The following is an 18496-nucleotide window of genomic DNA, read 5'->3' as shown; positions in this document are numbered from 1 at the left end:
ACTCAGGGACAGATCCGAGCCGAGCCCCACAGGTCACTGCGCTCCTCCTTGGTGGTTGTGAGAGTCTTTCAAAATCCTTGAGACCTTCATACCCTTTATGATCATACAAAAAAAAAAAAATCCCAGGAGGGGCTGGGCTGTGGGCGGGGAATATGATAATATGCTCCAGAGGAAGTGAGCGCAGTGTAGTGGAATGTAGTTGCCATTAGTGGGAGTTGGACTGCAGCTAGCTAACAGCTATCAGCTAGCCTCCTGTGTTGAGTCTGAGCTGGGAACACAGAGAAGAGTTCTGAAAAAATGCCTCATTTCACAGTGGTACCGGTTCAGGACCAAGCTCAATCCAGCTATGACAGTCTAGAAGGAATTAACTGGGTTGATTACAGGGACACTGGACAGGGCTACCATGATCATCAAGATACTGTCAGTTCTGATGGTAAGTCTCATAACTTTTACTCAGGTCTTTGCTTGGACACAAAGTGACTAAATTGGATGTTTCATAGTTGAAAAAGTGCGTACTAAAACTGATGCTTCATGAATTGGTCTCACCACAGCGTGATCAGGGGCTTTGATTTGTCCTGAGAGCCTTTTGATCAGCTGGTTGTATGGTTACCATGGCAATTCTCCAGGGCCAGAAAGTTTCCTTATGGCAGGCAGGTCTTTTTTTTAACAGCCCACTTTAGGTAAAGTAGAAGAGACACTTAATTTATCATATAGGAGGTGTTTTTTGTTTTTTTTATCCGACTGTGGAAGCCTTTAAAATAAACTTGGGCACATATGAGTAACAAAGGGAAACAATGAAAGGGGTGAGAACTGGGGGGGGGGGGGTACAATGGGGGGGGGGTTGTGTCGAGGGGGGGGGTTGCTGTACTGCTTTAACAAAAAAAGGCCTCAAGTGCTTCCACACACAAAAGATGGAGCTCTCTTTGTGCCAGCGGAGGATTTCCCTTCACCAAGATTGGCCGCTCAACAACACAGGAGCAGATTTCTCCCGCTTCACTTCTCTGCCTCAGCTTTCACTGTCGCTCACTCATTCCTCACTGTATCAACATAGAAGGAAAGGCTGTGGTTGCTTCCAGACCAGGATGAGAGGACAGAGGAGAGACAAGGACAGGGGGGCGAGGAGTTTGGAGCCGCTGGGCAGGATTATGTGACAGCAGCGCTGATTTGTGTGGGCTGACACAGCGAACCAACTGGGGTTGTTTTTAATAAAAGACACATGGGCGTGGCCTTCAAATGAAGCATCCAGGCTTAAACAAGGACCCAGAAGGTTGGGCTGGGCAGTGAATGTCAATCCTGACTCTATGATTTCTCTGCGCCAAAGGGTTCAAGTGGACTGATATGTGAAGCATAACAAAAATGAATGGAATGCACAGAAAGTCAGCATTTAGAACCAAATAGCAGTCTTGAACAAGAAATGCACATTGACACACTAGAGATGCCATTGCACATATCTGGTCTAATCAGAATATTCTACCATGTGCCTATAAAAGGTTCAGATGACGAAAGGAAAAAGCAGATGTCTAGAAATAACTCTTTTGACTTCTTAGTGTGTCTGTGAAGATTCTCAGTTCTTAGAGTATAACATAAGCCTGTAGCTGTCTCTTTTTTTTTACTTCTCGCTGTCATTATTTTCTCTATATCACCCGGGGAGAACTTCCTGAAGCCAAAGAACAACAAAAACCATTAAATTTAGCGATCAGCTGGGTAGGATTACTATGATGGAGAAGCGAGGGAGAAGCAATACAGTATATGGCATATTAAAGCAGGAAAGGGCTTGTGTTGGACATAAGTCATCATAGCAAAACAATCTAAAAGCAGCTGCATGTGCTGGATGATTTCACAATGGGAGTGGTGGGTGTGGGTTTGGTAGGTCTCGGGCACAGTGTGAGTCTGCAGCATGGAGGAAGTGATATAGTGCAGAGTCTGTTTCAGGCTGTGAACTCAGCTCTGTTCAGCACAGCACAGGACCGGACTGGTCTTGTAAATGTGCTGTACTCCTGAACAATTGCTCTAAAGTAGCTTTCAGGCTTCAAAAAAGTGTGTTACTGTTGTATTTGCTTTCTGGTGAAAGCACAGTATATGTGTTAAACAGAAGTTTTATTAACCTTATCCTTCTACCTGGTGGTTAAACTTTGCCTCATTTTATTGTTTGTCAAAGTCAGAAGGAAATGATTATATTTTAATTTTTAATCATATTTTAATATTTTAATTCTGTTTTGCTTTGTTAAGGAATGAAGATAGTTGTTGTTTTTTTACATCAGAAAGCATCAATTAAAGAAACTGACATTTGTGGAAATGTGGTAAACAGCAGCTTTTCCTCATTCATCTTCTATGTGTCTGCATTAGTTATTTTTATTTCTTGTGCATGAATTGTGTATTGTAGCATCCCAACCCATATACCGTAGTTAAAACCCTATGGTTTTATTTAAAATTGTGGTTGAAAGAGGCAGTGTTTTTTTACCTGCTGAAGTGCACTTTGCCAACACAAGTAGAGATTTGCACAAGTATGAATATTAGTATGAAGAAGGCAGGTTATCGTATGAACTAAATCATGTTAGTGATTACTGTTAATGTAATACTTTACATACACATAACATTTCTTTTACCTATAAATGTATTTATAATTGCATTTATCCCACTGTATGGACTGATCATTAAGATTTCTTAGTTAGTTTGCATATTTGCTGGTAGGTGAAATAGGTGAAACGTTATTATTGACAACCAATAGTTGATTCTCAATAACTGAAGTTCAGCTGGCCAGTTGAGTGCAGTGGGGAAAGCTGCAATCTGTGCTGTTACCACAACACTGATATACATTTTAATTAAGCTGATTTTATATCCATCTAACAGACAACATAAGTATTCAGCCAACATTCACCTTCTGTTTTGGTGACCACCAGCTCTGAAGAAAGACTTGGTCTTAAGCCTGTAAATGCTCTACTTTGTTTACTAATTGCTGGTGAGGTTTGTGTACTGTTTGATGCTGGGCTGGTAACATACATTAGGTTTATCAGAACTGAATATAACTTCTTGCTGTGGCCGGGAACAATGTTGGTGAGAACAGATAAGGTTGCTGGTCATGAAACTAAAGCTTCGTAGAACTAAGAGGAATTGCATGGGTGATAATTTTCTTTGAGATATCTTCTATAAGGAAGAACTTTTTCAAATTATTCTGTTAATATTAACACTTTAAGCTGATTCTTTTTTATTGTTATTAGAGAAAAATAGAGGAGGTGTTCCAATAGCCCTGGAAGATTATATAAGCTATTTATAAAATGCAGCATGTTTGTCTTTTATTTAAATGAACCTAAAACTAAAGAGGTCCTAAGGGCTTGATGTAATGAGTGGATGTTTTGCCTTAAGCTGCTGTGTGTTCCTCTCTAATGCAGAAGGACAGGGTCACCAACCTTATTATACTTTCTGGCATACTACTAAGATATCCCATGAGAGATAAACACATTGTTGTGTACATAAATGCTGGAGCTGATGACAGTGTTAGAAAATGTTCCTGTGTAAACAGATATATGTCCCCACAACATGAGTAACACCAGCCAACACTTAGACACAACCCGTAACAACTATATTTACAGAAAATGATAAAACTTATGCTTTAATTAAATTATTCATCACGTATTTCCCATGATGCAGTTTTCTTACTTCATTTGCCCTCTGTGTTATATGTGCTTATTTACATCAAAGTGACAAAAGAGGCCTTCAGCTCTAGGAATACCAATTGAACGCATTTGCTTCATTTATGTGTTTAGCTGACCTCTAATGGCCATAGTAATTATGACACAAGCAAAGTAAAAGACTGCTATTTGATTCTAGCAAGAAGAAAAGAGGAAGAGCAAGAAGACAATGTGTGTGTTAGTTTTATGTTTAATCCGTGACCATTACACAACTGTTTATTATTGTAACCTTTTTGATGAAGGTCCTCTTACCTTCAGTAGTTAAGCTTGAAACTTCATTAAGTGCACAAAACTTCTTTTTTTTTTTTTTGCAAAGGCACTGCAGATAGATGCACCATCCTCCTGCACATACTGCACTTTGGGTTGGGTTAGTCATTCTACATTCACTGATATCCCCATTTAGTTAATTTGTGTTTTTTTGAAAGTCTGTTGTACGATACACGCACCTCTCCCCACCCACATTTACCCCCTGAGGTAATGAGACTGAGCTGCTGTCCTTTTCTCATCATTAGCACACATCAAAGCTAATATGTTTTGCCGTATGGCTCAGCAGGTTAACGTTCCTGTCTTCTGTTCAGATGCCGCTCCACATGAAACACAGCCATTACAGCTAACATTGGCCTATTGTCGTAACAGAATTACATTCTTTGCCAAAGGCTAGAAAGCAGAGAAAAATAAGAGGAAACATGTCCCTTTTCTAATAAAAAAATTTTGCAAAGGAAAATTTGCTTTAAAAATATGCCAGACATGTCATGTCATGACCAAACATTTACCAGTAGCATATTACCATATGCCTGTATATTCAGGGAACCTCTGTAATTTGCCACATTGCACATACAGTAGCATGCCCAAGTTCAATACTATCACATGTAATTATAACAAATGCCAAGACCAACTTGTAGTATTGTGCCTCCACAGTGGAAAACCATATTATGAACTTAACTTTCAGATTTTCCACAGCCCATCATTGCATGCAATGGTAATGATGTTTTACGGTTGAGTTGGACCAGGGGTCATAGTGACTCTGACAATCAGACGCTGGGAAGTTTTACAGAGCCAGATTCATATAATGACCTGAATATATTGGACAATAAAGAGCAAGTTAACCTTTTAACTATCTTAGCTGCTGCCATGCTTCAATTGTATTGCTTTCCCAACCCAGTGATATAGTCAGTATAGATGTGCACTGTTTAAACGCAAGCAAGCAAGGCCAAACAAGCACCACATATTGTATGCACTTGTAGTTTTTATTTTCTCTCTTTATTTTTTTGCACACACACCCACTGCTTTAATGCAGTCATAATCTGTCCAACATTCTTGGCAGCTAATTGCACAAAGTTGAATGGGTTAAGCTGTACGACTTCTTTGCCTCTTAGTGCTGAGTCTTAAATGGTTATTAAAGAGGAAGTTTAGCAAAGAGGCTTTTTCAAATGTTAAGAAGCTAATGGACAGCAATATTGTTTTCCATGTCTAATCAGCTTTAAAAATTGCAGACACAGTATTGTAAAGTTTCTTTCTTTACTGTACTTTGGTGGCTGTGAAAAGACTTAATATATTTGGAGGAAAATGTCTTCAGTGCTCTATGTATCTCACTACACTGTGCCATCTTAGTAATGACTTGTTTGTCTTAAAGATGTTTTTCAGGAGTTGCTTTCTGGTTGTTTGTTGCACCTATAAGAAATAATAAGTCATATTGATTTTCTCTTTGCAGATTTGTCCTGAGAAGTTAGTTTCTGTTTAAAAAATCAGGCACTTTGACAGCCTAGACTTGACAACCTAGAATCTCCTCTGGGGATTGATCTAGGTCTGAATACACAATAAATTATAGCCTGACACAATTTACACAAAGACAGTCAATTAAACTATCTGCTTTGGACTTTTGCTGCTGTGTGTTGTGTTTGACTGGGGTTATGATAAATACCTTGCACCCAGACCCATGAAAGTTTATTTGTTATGGTAGAGGCCTTGACAGTACATAGGGCCTGTTGCCAAAATTTTTATGTCATATAACATTTATAAATAACTCAAACCTTATAAATAACTTAAACTCCGACTTACCTACTGAGAAACATAAACAAAACCTGTGTTGGCTGGTGATACTAAAATTATGAGATATAATATACACTATGGCACATGCTTGTTTCCACATACTGGTACAGGTGATGTTAGTAGAAGATAAGTCATTTACACTCCTGCATATGTTTTCTTATTGGAGACACCATTTTGCAAATTTTTTTTTTCATCCTCTGACTGTGGTTGTTTTGGTGCAGACACAGGTGACATGTCAGTACACGCTGCTGTAAAGCTGTTCTGTGCTCACAGCAAGACTCTTGTGTGCCTTCATAACAGGCCAGTTAATCTTATTTTTTTTTAATAAGACATTTAATGTGAGGTTATTAACTAGAGCCCCCCACTGTCTCCTCAGCCCATTGTTAAAGTGAGTTTTATTTGGCCTGTCAAAAAATGGAACAAGGTGGAAGATGGACTAGGTTTGGTTTTAACATTAGGACAGTCATGTAGAGCAGTTTGGGGTGGCACTAACTGAGAAACAGTTCTCGTATTTGCAGTGATTTCCTTTCATTGTTTCCTCAGATTTAGGTGTTGTGCATTGTCCTATGCATCTTATAGGAAAATAATGCTAGAGGACAATTTTAACAATGTTTTTAGTTGTCAGCTGAGCATTTAGAGAAAAATAAAACATCATGATGTCACATACAAGTTAGTGTTGTTTTGCCTCATTGTAAGAATGGTGTTGAAGATGACTTATGATATGTCCAGATTATATTATATTACACTTCTTCAATCCAACCCAGGCCTCTTTTATCCCCATAATCAGACATGGTGCACATGTGTGTCTGTGAATGTGTGTGAGTGAATTAGTATTGGATCCTCCCTTGTACATCTCTCACCCCACTCACTGTGCACCATGTGCTAGATCAGGCCTCAGACTGAGTGTTCACACTGGGTGACCGGGTATCCTGGGTAGTAATCGACAATTCCCTTAGCTAAAGCACTGCACAGAGTGCTCTGTTGCAGACTGCACGCAGTGCATAACTATGCTAACCCGCAGTGACAGTAGTGGCAGTGGGACACAGAACACAGGTGAGTGAGGACCAGCACTGAAGCTCAACCAATTCATATGTGATGTAGCTTCAACAAAGTCAAGAATCCTTTTTCTATTTCATGCACTTGGTAAGACTGTCTGGCAGAATTTGTGTTGCAGGGTTAATTTGGCTTTTGAGATGATGCTGTTCAAGTTTACATGCTCTAATAACCCAAGGTTAGGTAATTTCGAGGTAATGTGTGCATGCCCAGGAGTGTGAATGTGTGTGTGATAAAGTTTGCAGTGCTACTTTGTGCAGTAATTGCCCCAGGGGCCATGCTCATCTCTGCTTGATTCTTTTGTTCAAAAGCAGAAGTTAATGGGAGTAAAATCTAATTATATGCCTGTTTATCACCTGGATTTTGCTCAGTATCTGCTGCCTTCACTGCAGCTTCACTGCATGATTTGTGTTTCTAAAGCTGCATGGTGATTATATTAAGATAGACAATTTAAAGCTGGCTAAATATTGAAAATGACTGCTATAAAAAAATTAATTGGTATGGGAGATTACATTTTTTGTCTACTTTGTGTTATTAATTGGTGCACAGGCAGTGGTGAAAAGCTGTATTTTTCCAAGGGGAGATTTTATCTCAGTAATGCCAGACATTGCCAGTCTAGTGTTACTACAAATAGTTTGTTTTCAGCAAATTTCCCACTATTTATTTTATTTTAAGGCACTTTTTTACCAAGTACCAGATGTGTTAGAACCAAGGTGATTGTGGATGGAAATGGATTGTTATAGTCAAATGATCACAGGTCCATAGTTTATATAAATTTAACTCATATATATACATACAATATACATATAAGTATACATTTATAGATTTTCAATTCAAAAAATTGAACTGTACTGTCTGTATCTTTGACTGGATTTTTAATAGCATCTATGAGCTATATGTAAGTATTGCTTTCACTAAAATGTTTATTTTTTCTGTTATGTTAAGCCTCTGAATCAACACTGATGCCTTTGGATACTATATGCCGTGCAGGTTTTTACAATACATGTCTCTATCACATCAGTAAAGCACACTGGTGTGAGTGATGATGCCTCAGATATGACTTTAATAGTTAACTTTAAGTCATTTTCCCCTCTCTCCAACAGGTCATGGGAATCATAAAGAAGATAGCCCATTTCTTGCCGATTCTGCTAGCAAGAACAATGATTTCTATGACAAGAACCTTGCTTTGTTTGAGGTCTGGTATTTTTACTTATTAAGATTTCTGTTAGATTTTAGGTCCATAGATTTAACTTTTTTCCTCTTTCTTGTCCAGGAAGAGCTGGACATCCGGCCAAAAGTTTCCTCTCTGCTCAGCCGTTTGGTCAACTACACAAACATCTCCCAGGGAGCCAAGGAGCATGAGGAGGAGGAGAGTGCTGTGGCCTCACGTCGGAAGACCCCAAAGGTTAGGAGTGAGGGAACAGCAGAGGAACACTATGGCACACTGTTTACCATGTGTACACATAATTTTTAGTAACATGATCCTTCACCTCTGCCTGCCTTGCTGCCTTGCTATCCAAGTTCTAGTTTTGTATTAAAACTTGTTGACTGATTGACTCTGCATACTCTGCAGTCAGCCTGTGCCTGTGTAAGACCTGGGTACATGCAAAGAGCTGATAACATGATTGAATGACCTTTAAAAAGTACATCGCTCAATACTAAGAATCAATACACTTGTTTCAGAAATGCCATGTTCAATGCTCTCCCCTCTCTTTTTGACCTCTGTCCTTCTCTCCCTATCACGCTCCATCAGTCTCCCAACATGGGCACTCTGATGGGAGTCTACTTACCGTGTCTCCAGAATATCTTTGGTGTCATTCTTTTTCTCCGACTGACATGGATTGTTGGGATGGCTGGCATCATACAGTCTCTCCTGATTGTCCTCATGTGCTGCTCATGCGTTAGTATTCACACACATGCTGTACACACACACAGACACTAGTTTGCTGGCCCCACAATGTGGGGCATGAGCCAGCTGTTATGGCCAAATCAGTCAATAATATCCACATAGTTGCATAAGCTAGAGCATTTATCTTAGGTAAAGAATGTCACTTGATTAGTGTTTTTACTCAGTGTACTTCCATTATCTAAGGCTTACATAACAAATACTGTTAAATATGCACAATTATGTTCTGTATAAACAGTATATTGTTTACTTGCATGCTGGTGTTCTATATATTATATCAATGCATAGATTGTTTGTTTTTTTTTACCTTTGTTTAGTTTTGCACTATTTTAATTGTATTTTTATTTACTTCCTTTGTGCAATTTCTTTTTCACCCCTGTGTTGCTGTATGTATTCATATTTACTATACTATTTCCTATTTTGCAGACAATGCTAACAGCCATATCAATGAGTGCCATTGCTACCAATGGTGTTGTTCCCGGTAAGACTAGGGATTCCATTATCCCGTTCTATTCACTGCAAAAGTCCCTTATCATATGTTAATTCCACATCTGTGTTAAATGCAATTGTAGCCTATTGTTGCCAAATCTTAAAAAATAGTCCAGAACTGAATGGGTAGTGTAGCAACACACAACTGATTTTCTTTCTGGACCTTGATATCTTCTGATTGTTCTGAAAAGATGTAGAAATTGCATTTATCTTCCACTTGGGGGCAGCAGAAATTCACTGTTGTGTCCACTGCAGGATGGAAAAAATTGGAAGATTACCAGTAGCTTTCTGAGTGTTTGCTTTGTCTTTTCTAGCTGGAGGAGCATACTTCATGATATCACGCTCCCTTGGTCCTGAGTTTGGAGGAGCAGTGGGGTTGTGCTTCTACTTGGGCACTACATTTGCTTCTGCCATGTACATACTCGGTGCCATTGAAATATTCTTGGTCAGTTTGTTAAAATATGAATATGCAGCTATATTCCATCTTACATTTGAATGTTGAAGTGTGATTCCAAAAACGCTGTTCTGTATTAACATGTCAGCTATTACGTGCATTTTACACATACTCAATATGCAATAACTATTCTGCTGCAATTGTTTCCTCTTTAGACATATCTGGTCCCTCAGGCAGCCATTTTCCACACCACAGACATGCTTGGGAGTGACAGTGCAATGCTGAACAATATGAGAGTCTATGGTTCTATCTGTCTCAGCCTGATGGCTGTAGTGGTTTTCGTAGGAGTCAAATATGTCAACAAGCTGGCCTCCCTTTTTCTGGCCTGCGTCATTATCTCAATTGTCTCCATCTATGCAGGGGCAATCAAATCCATAACTCATCCACCGGATTTCCCGTAAGTGTTTAGAAATGTGTAGAAATTGTTTCCTAGAATAAAAATGTGTCTTAACATAAATTAGTAAATTATAGAGGCCTAATACATGGCTTTAGTGGTTTTGATGAGTTGAGAGTGTTGATTTTGAAATGTTTATGTTTACTGAATTTCCCCTTGGGGATTAATAAAGTACTTCTTCTTCTTCTTCCTCTTATTCAGTATGGAAAATAATGTTTCTGTATTAATGTGATCTTGTTGTTATACCTTGTATTGTATTGCTATGGATTTAGCTGGCATTTTCTGCTGAATTAACTTTTGCTTATGATGAAGAGGATAATAATGATGGTGTTGATGATGGAAATAATTTGATGGAATTTTTTCTTTGTTGTTGTTGTAGTATCTGCATGTTGGGCAATAGGACGTTGGTGAGAGATCGCTTTGATGTATGTGCCAAGACTGTGATAAAGGGCAATATCACAGTGCCCAGTCAGCTGTGGGACAGATTCTGTCTGGCGGGAAACATGAGCAGCTCTCAGTGTGATGATTTCTTCATCCAGAACAATGTGACAGAGATACAGGGCATCCCTGGACTGAGCAGTGGGATAATTAGAGGTAAATTGACTATTAAATGTTTAGGAGTGATTATAAAGATCACAACCTTTTAAATGTTCCAAGTAGACACACACACACACACACATACATATGTGTTAATCTCTTCTCATATTTGTTTCCAATGCTCTAATTATCTGTTTGTTTGTTTGTTTTTTTAGAAAATATGTGGGGCAATTACCTGCAGAAAGGAGAGATCTTAGAAAAAGTGGGACTGCCATCAGTGGGTACACATAGTGCTATAGAGAATTTTGGCATGTATGTGTCAGCAGACATAGCTACATCATTCACACTTTTGGTGGGGATCTTCTTCCCATCTGCGACAGGTATAATATTATATATGCATGGTTGAACTATTGCAAAATAGTTATTTATAGCCTATAATATGAGTAGGGGGCATACTTATACAGTTTGAACCTTTCATTTGTCTTTATCTAGTGTCTTTACTTTCTTAAAGGTATTATGGCAGGCTCCAACAGATCCGGTGATCTTCGGGATGCTCAGAAGTCCATCCCTGTGGGGACTATTTTAGCTATTACTACTACCTCTCTTGTCTGTATCCTTATTTTTCTGACTAGACAGAGTAAGACTCATAGCCTCAGGAAGGCACGTTTGATACAGATTTGTTTGGTTGATATTTAGCTCCACCTTCAGCTCCTTGACCTCTCAAATTCAGATTTAAGTTCTGTAGTCTTGTTTGGATCCTGCATTGAAGGAGTAGTCCTTAGGGATAAGTAAGTTCATTTGTTTCCTACTGGAAGTTACTACAATAATCAACAATGAAAACTAAAAAAATCAATTTAAAATTGACAAAAATATATATATTTATATCAGAAGACTTGGTCATGTGCTTGCAGGTTTGGGGATGCCGTTAAAAAAAACCTGGTTGTGGGGACTCTGTCCTGGCCATCTCCTTGGGTTATTGTCATTGGCTCCTTCTTCTCTACAGTTGGGGCAGGCCTGCAGTCTCTCACTGGGGCTCCCAGACTTCTGCAGGCTATTGCCAAGGATAACATCATTCCTTTCCTCAGGGTGGGACAATACACACTGTTTATGGAACATTGTGTTCACTTTCTAAAAAGTGTACCTAAAAAGGTGCTGCAAAACAGAAATAGCTCCCGCAGACTGGACAACATACAGTCAGACATAACAGTTATCCCATACCCAAATTCTTATTCCCAAAACATATGATAATGTGAATATTCAGGAAAATCTCCAAATCACCAGAAATATTTTGCCTTGGAAATATTTACAATACAAACAGGAAATGATTTGCATTGCTACTGAAGTTTTTTTTTTTTTTTGTAGGTATTTGGTCACGGCAAGACCAATGGAGAGCCCACATGGGCACTGCTACTGACTGGTCTTATAGCTGAGCTGGGCATCCTTATTGCCTCACTGGATTTGGTGGCTCCTATCCTTTCCATGTGAGCTCACATGTCTGGTTAAGGCAAATTTACACCACTGATAAATGTCTTTACTGAATATGATCATATCTACTTCAAATAAGTACAAAATTCTCATATTAATTATTTTGTTATATGCTGTCCCCATTCAACAGGTTCTTCTTGATGTGCTATCTATTTGTCAACTTAGCCTGTGCAGTTCAGACTCTTTTACGCACACCAAACTGGAGGCCAAGGTTTAAATATTACCACTGGTGAGTACTGGTGTATCTCTCTGTACTGTACTTTCATAGTTATAAACAATCTTACTATTCTTGGTATACGAAAACATAATTTGACACTGAATCTGTCACACCCACAGGGCACTGTCCTTTCTGGGCATGAGTATGTGTCTGGCCCTGATGTTCATCTCCTCCTGGTACTATGCTATAGTGGCCATGGGTATTGCTGGGATGATCTACAAGTACATCGAGTACCAGGGGTATGTCTGGAGTTTAAACTCCTGAGACCCTGCAATGCATTTTTATCCTCTGTGATGGATATGCCACTTTAGCCTCTATTTGGCCATGATTGCAGTCTGTTTGTGTCCGAATGTCCTGCAAAGAGGACATGATGGGCTTTCTACTTACAGCTAATGCCTTCTCTTATCTTTGTGTCTTGTCTCTTTCACATAAACAAAACAGAGCAGAGAAGGAGTGGGGGGATGGTATAAGAGGACTGTCCCTTAGTGCTGCTCGCTACGCCCTGCTAAGATTAGAGGTTGGACCCCCACACACCAAGAACTGGAGGTACCTATAAGAGGTGCTCTCAGTGTTTCCTCACAAACACTCAGCATGACACTTGGATTCCTGAGAAGCCAAATGACAATGTTGGGAGATGAAAGTGGTTCACAAGGTCACTGCATTCTGTTATGAGACAAATGTAGTATAGGATGTACTATAAAAAAGGAGCAGCATTCATCTCACAGTGTTACCCTCAGACCACTGAGAAGTATTTGACATGTTTAGGATTCTTCTATAAAACCTTTCTCCAGAATAACGACAATGCCACGATACAACATACTGTATATATGCTGAGAAAGAGTTACTTCCAGGTATTTTTCATATTGACACACATCTAGCAAGTATGTGGAATCATGTATGTGGAAGTATATGGAATCATTCTGTAAACAAGACTGCTCAAAAAGGAATGAAAAAATATCTCTGGGTTAACATTGCTGTTTGGTAGTAGATGTTATTTTATGTGATTTTAGATGATTAGCTGACATTCTGTTATGTCAATATTTTTATGACTTTCTTTTGACATGTACTTTGGATCTCTTAGACGGTAAAACAGAGACCTTTTATATACTGTAGAAGCAACAGTGACTGTATATGTAACCAAAATGTTTAAACAGCAGTCACCAATATCACCAATGGACATTAGTATGAGCATGTATATTATAATAATAACAATTATTATTATTTTCTCAGTACTTTCATGAAAGTAGTAGCACCCATTAGAACTGGACCTTGGTCTTAATCTGCTTGTGACTTACACTCCAGACCCCAGCTGTTGGTGCTGCTGAAGCTGGACGAAGACCTCCATGTAAAATATCCTCGACTGCTTACCTTTGCCTCTCAGCTGAAAGCAGGAAAGGGTCTCACCATTGTGGGCTCTGTCATCCACGGCAACTTCCTGGAAAGCTATGGGGAAATGCAGGCAGCTGAACAGGTAAATACTAGAAAGGTATGCATGCTGTGCATGTTCTATACAACTCCCTTATTTTACTGTGCTACTTACTAAGTTGCAACTAGTTAAACCTTTTGAAATTTGCAAAGTGCAATGAAGTGTAAACATGCTTCACAATAAATTTTGGTTGCATTTCTTCCCTAGCAGCTATTTTACAGCACTTTAATCACTTTGGAACAGCTTGTTGATAAGCAGCACAACAAGGTTCCAATGAGCCATTTCAGACAAAGTATGGGACTGGTGCAGAAACATTTATCATGATGTGATGTCTAGGATAAATAATTAAACAAGTGAAGCAGAGTTTGTTCTTGTTTAACTGAACTTGTTTAACTGAAGGAATTAATCACCCATTCACAATTCACTTTGACATAAGCCAGTATTCATGCATTATGTATCAAGAGGTATCATTAGAGCTTGTGCTCTGCAGGGGGGCACTGAAGGTGAAACCTGTATTCATTTAATTTCAACTATTATCTTTTTTCGATCCAGGTTTTTATTATGTAAATTTAAGTATTGCACTATAATTGGATTTCTCAGTTGTATCAAAAGCATATAAAGTTTTAGTTACTTATTAATTATTACAAGTGCATGATTATTTAAGTACAGGCGACCTGTGTTATTGTAATCATGGACTAAAATCCAGTCTGCCCAACCTTTTTTTCCACCAGACTATTAAGAATATGATGGAGATTGAAAGGGTCAAGGGTTTCTGCCAGGTTGTGGTGGCAATAAAGGTGCGGGAGGGCATTGTCCATCTGATCCAATCTTGTGGTCTGGGAGGCATGAAGCACAACACTGTGGTGATGGGCTGGCCATACGGCTGGAGACAGAGTGAGGACCCTCGAGCCTGGAAGACTTTTATCAGTAAGCCTGCCATGTTAATATAACATGACATTAAAAAGGTCCAAACCACATTTGTAGTTAAGCACCTCGATAAAATGACTGCACATGTACTTGTGTTAAATAAGCACCTTGCTATTCTGAACTTGTAGTTATAACAATAACTGGACTGGAGAAAGATGGTGAAATACTTTGTGTGTTAATTATCGTCTGGCTTGTACAAAATGTCCAGAGTAACTAAAACAATTTAAACAGTATAGTTAAAAATAAAATACTGTGTCATCTTCTACGTGTTCATCTCTAACCAGACACAGTACGCTGCACCACGGCTGCCCACTTGGCCCTGATGGTGCCTAAAAATGTTTCCTTCTATCCAAGCAACCATGAACGCTTCACAGATGGAAATATTGATGTGTGGTGGATCGTTCATGATGGAGGGATGTTAATGCTGCTACCTTTTCTGCTAAAACAGCACAAAGTGAGACAAACACCTACTATTGCTGTATTATACTGTGTAATTCCTACAAGCTACTTTAAAAGTAGTACATGATGATGGTAAAATGTGAATCTTTCAAATACAGGCAATGCAAAGTGTTAAGATTGTTGGTTAAAACATTTTCACCATTGTCAAATTTTATTCTGAAAATACACACAAAAAAACCAAACAAATTTCCTGCAAAACATCCATTCAGGATTGCACACAGTATTTGACTTATCATAGTACCTTATGGTTTTATTATTTGTATTATAGGTGTGGAGGAAATGCAAGATGCGCATCTTCACTGTAGCCCAAATGGATGACAACAGTATCCAGATGAAGAAAGACCTGGCCACGTTTCTTTATCAGCTGAGAATAGAGGCTGAGGTGGAGGTGGTGGAGATGGTAAGAAAGCCTCTTACACAACTACAAATGTGCTTATAAGTGAACACTTTCTTAAGAAAGAAAAACTCTAGAAAATTAACTAATAAAAAATGCAACCAAAACACAACAAATTGTCACTCATATAGATATCATCACTCACACTCATATAGATATCATCACTCACACATATTCTGTCTGTGCCTTTCCTTTTACAAATGTGTTTTTTCTAGTCTATACTCAGTGTTTTCCGTACCGTGAGAATGCCTTTCCTGTTTTCTGACAACTTGGCAACAGTTCATGATGGCAGAGCAGTTTCTCACAGTTTCTCTCAGCAGCTAGGACTGCAAAAGACAAATACTGTGACTGTACTTTTATTTCTTGCACAGAGGTGGGGATGCACTTATCTGATCTTCTATATACCATGCATGCTAACTGTGCTCATGGTTACTCTCTACCTTCTAGCATGCAGACCACTGATCAGTGTGCTTTGCATAAGCATTTATTTGATAATAAAAATCTGAAAAGACACTTGGATTACAGGTGTTTATTTCTCACCAAGAATCTGCCAGTACACAAACTAGTTTGCTGTTTGTTTCACAAATATGCTTTTTTCAAAGACAACTGGGGCCAAAAGCCTTACTTTATCATCACAGTGTCCATGTTAATAAAGACAAATGTATTATAGTGGCACTAACCACTAAAGTTATTTCTCAATTATTTTCTCTTCTTGTTTTCAGCATGACAGTGACATCTCAGCCTACACCTATGAGCGGACGTTAATGATGGAGCAGAGGTCTCAGATGCTGAGGCAAATGAGGCTGTCCAGTGAAGAAAGACAAAGAGAGGTATAGCTTTCTGTGTTTCACAGATTATGTAACTCATGTTGTTGTACTGTTATTTAGTCATTTAACCTGCTCAACATGAATTGCTAAACAGTACTACATACAACAAAGTCTTACGATATTCCTGGGGCCTCAACAGGCCCAGCTGGTTAAGGACAGGCACTCTTTAGTGCGAATGGGAAGTCTATACTCAGATGAAGAGGAGGAAGTGGTTGAAGCTCCTTCAGAACAGGTTCAGATGACATGGACTAAAGAGAAGTGTGAGGCAGAGAGGAGGAACAGAAACAATGCACCTGAGAACTTTAGAGAACTCATGAGCCTTAAACCGTGAGTTGAGCTCTAAACCTCTTATTTTACTTTTCGCTTTTTGTGTCTCTGCTTGACGCAGTGAAAGCTTGTTTTTCGAATAGTCCAAAGGCTTCCTATTTGCACAAATCCATTTCACTTTGTTTCTCCCCCTTGCTGCACTCCAGGGATCAGTCCAATGTGCGGCGAATGCATACAGCTGTGAAGCTGAATGAAGTCATTGTCAACAGGTCGCATGATGCTCGATTAGTGCTGCTTAACATGCCTGGGCCACCACGAAACACAGATGGAGATGAGAATTGTATCCTCTACCAAAATGATAAAACAAATGGGGTCTTTTTGAAGATTTTGGACTAAGGTATACATGCATATAAATTGTTTGCTTGACTCCTTAACCTTCATCTTAGATATGGAGTTTCTGGAGGTGCTGACTGAAGGCTTGGAAAGAGTGCTGCTGGTGAGAGGTGGAGGTCGGGAGGTCATCACTATCTACTCATAACCTGTTAGGAGCTGCTACACAAGGGCCCTGGCTACATCAGAATACATTCCACTTCTGGATGCAAAGCAGCACCCACTGTGCTTCCATACAGTTCCATCAGTTTGACACTTTTTCTGAAGTATGGACTTTTTAAGTACAAGAGGTATTTTTGTCAAATATTGAGACACATTACTGTACATATCTATCCTGCATGTTCACAGCTTTGCCATCCTTTAAGAATGAAAGCCGTTCCTCCCTTAGAAAAGCAATACTTTTTGTAACTATTAAACAAAAAAACATTTGATAAGCATTTTCTTTTTTATAGGCGACAAATACCTCATTATATGTGGTAACAAAACTTATATTTTACAATTTGACAGACAGAACTATCCTAAGTAGTACTGTACACATGTTGGTAGGAGAGTTAAAGTTTCTAAGAAGCTGTTTGATTATTTTGGAAGCACATCTCTATTTATTTATTTATTTTTTTCAACATTTCCCCACTGAGGTGAACTGTAGATATCAAATATGGTGTTTGACATCAGTTGTGCAGTATAATGGGGCACAGAATCCATGGATACTAGAGGTCGCAAAGCAAGTTTCTAAAATATAAGTTATGATTTTTTTAATAGTTTTGTGTTGTTGATAAAACACTTTATATAAATGACAGTTAAACTGTTGTGTTTGTACTTTATTTACAGACAGAAAAGCTTCTCAGCAGGCAAAAGATGGCTTCATTTAACGTTAGTATTCTTAAGATTTCCATGAAATCAAACACAATTTTTCATTCTGCATTTTTCTGCAATAGCAATTCAGTGTATTTACATTCTGAATACATTAGTGGTTAGTGGTGTACATGCCCTCGATTCACATCGCCTAACTATGCATTCCTAAAACCTATTGTGGTTGAACTGTGCATATATACACCAGATGCTACTCTTTTGTATTTGTGACAAAATAGCTACTCAAGTACTGTTGTAAAAATGGTAATCATAGATGGCACCAAATAAACCAGGACTGAAATCTAAGAAATTCTGTTACAAGATTAAACGTGTTTATTGTGTACAAGGAAGGAATAACCCATGACAAGGTGGGCAGATATAACTACCCAAACACAAAATCCAAACTGTAGTCATCCTTCATTCATTCATAATATCTTATGAAAACTTTTTTTAAATTCAGAACAGTGCAAATAAACAGCTGTCACAGGAATCCTAAACTGTTTTGCTAACTGAACTGAAAACTAATTGGAAACTGTTAGGTAAATTCTATTTAACAAATAGACTCAGAGGACGAACTTCGGTAAGATTATATAGAAGTTTTACTTGCAAGGAGCAACAGTCACACAGTCACACCTTAGTACAGCATGAGGGTCACTGGCTGCTTGCGGCCCAACACATCAGTTT

General features: G+C 38.7%; 1 protein-coding gene across 1 annotated transcript; it reads left to right on the top strand.

The window, feature by feature from the left end:
* Positions 1 to 204: 204 nt before the first annotated feature.
* Positions 205 to 18439, top strand: slc12a4 (solute carrier family 12 member 4). Its single transcript, XM_026293635.2, has 24 exons — positions 205 to 433; positions 7895 to 7986; positions 8065 to 8196; positions 8545 to 8691; positions 9124 to 9178; positions 9501 to 9631; positions 9796 to 10037; positions 10414 to 10628; positions 10787 to 10951; positions 11083 to 11181; positions 11302 to 11359; positions 11483 to 11657; positions 11934 to 12052; positions 12187 to 12285; positions 12393 to 12512; positions 12715 to 12819; positions 13576 to 13744; positions 14431 to 14626; positions 14911 to 15080; positions 15354 to 15485; positions 16202 to 16309; positions 16446 to 16633; positions 16780 to 16913; positions 17020 to 18439. The coding sequence occupies exons 1-24, from the start codon at positions 298 to 300 to the stop codon at positions 17109 to 17111; spliced, it is 3279 nt and encodes a 1092-aa protein (XP_026149420.1). The 5' UTR covers positions 205 to 297; the 3' UTR covers positions 17112 to 18439.
* The last annotated feature ends 57 nt before the right edge of the window (positions 18440 to 18496 follow it).

This window comes from Mastacembelus armatus, chromosome 3 (genome assembly GCF_900324485.2).
Source record: "Mastacembelus armatus chromosome 3, fMasArm1.2, whole genome shotgun sequence".
NCBI lineage: Eukaryota > Metazoa > Chordata > Actinopteri > Synbranchiformes > Mastacembelidae > Mastacembelus > Mastacembelus armatus.
Note: the sequence above shows the minus strand (reverse complement) of the source record. Positions and strands in the feature narration are given on the sequence as shown.

Bases quoted from the DNA above. Each gene is read 5' to 3' on its own strand.
- slc12a4 (XM_026293635.2), top strand. From the start codon at position 298: ATGCCTCATTTCACAGTGGTACCGGTTCAGGACCAAGCTCAATCCAGC. The intron at 8,197-8,544 runs GTTAGGAGTGAG...ACGCTCCATCAG, and splicing joins CACGTCGGAAGACCCCAAAG to TCTCCCAACATGGGCACTCT. The intron at 16,914-17,019 runs GTATCCTCTACC...CCTTCATCTTAG, and splicing joins CACAGATGGAGATGAGAATT to ATATGGAGTTTCTGGAGGTG.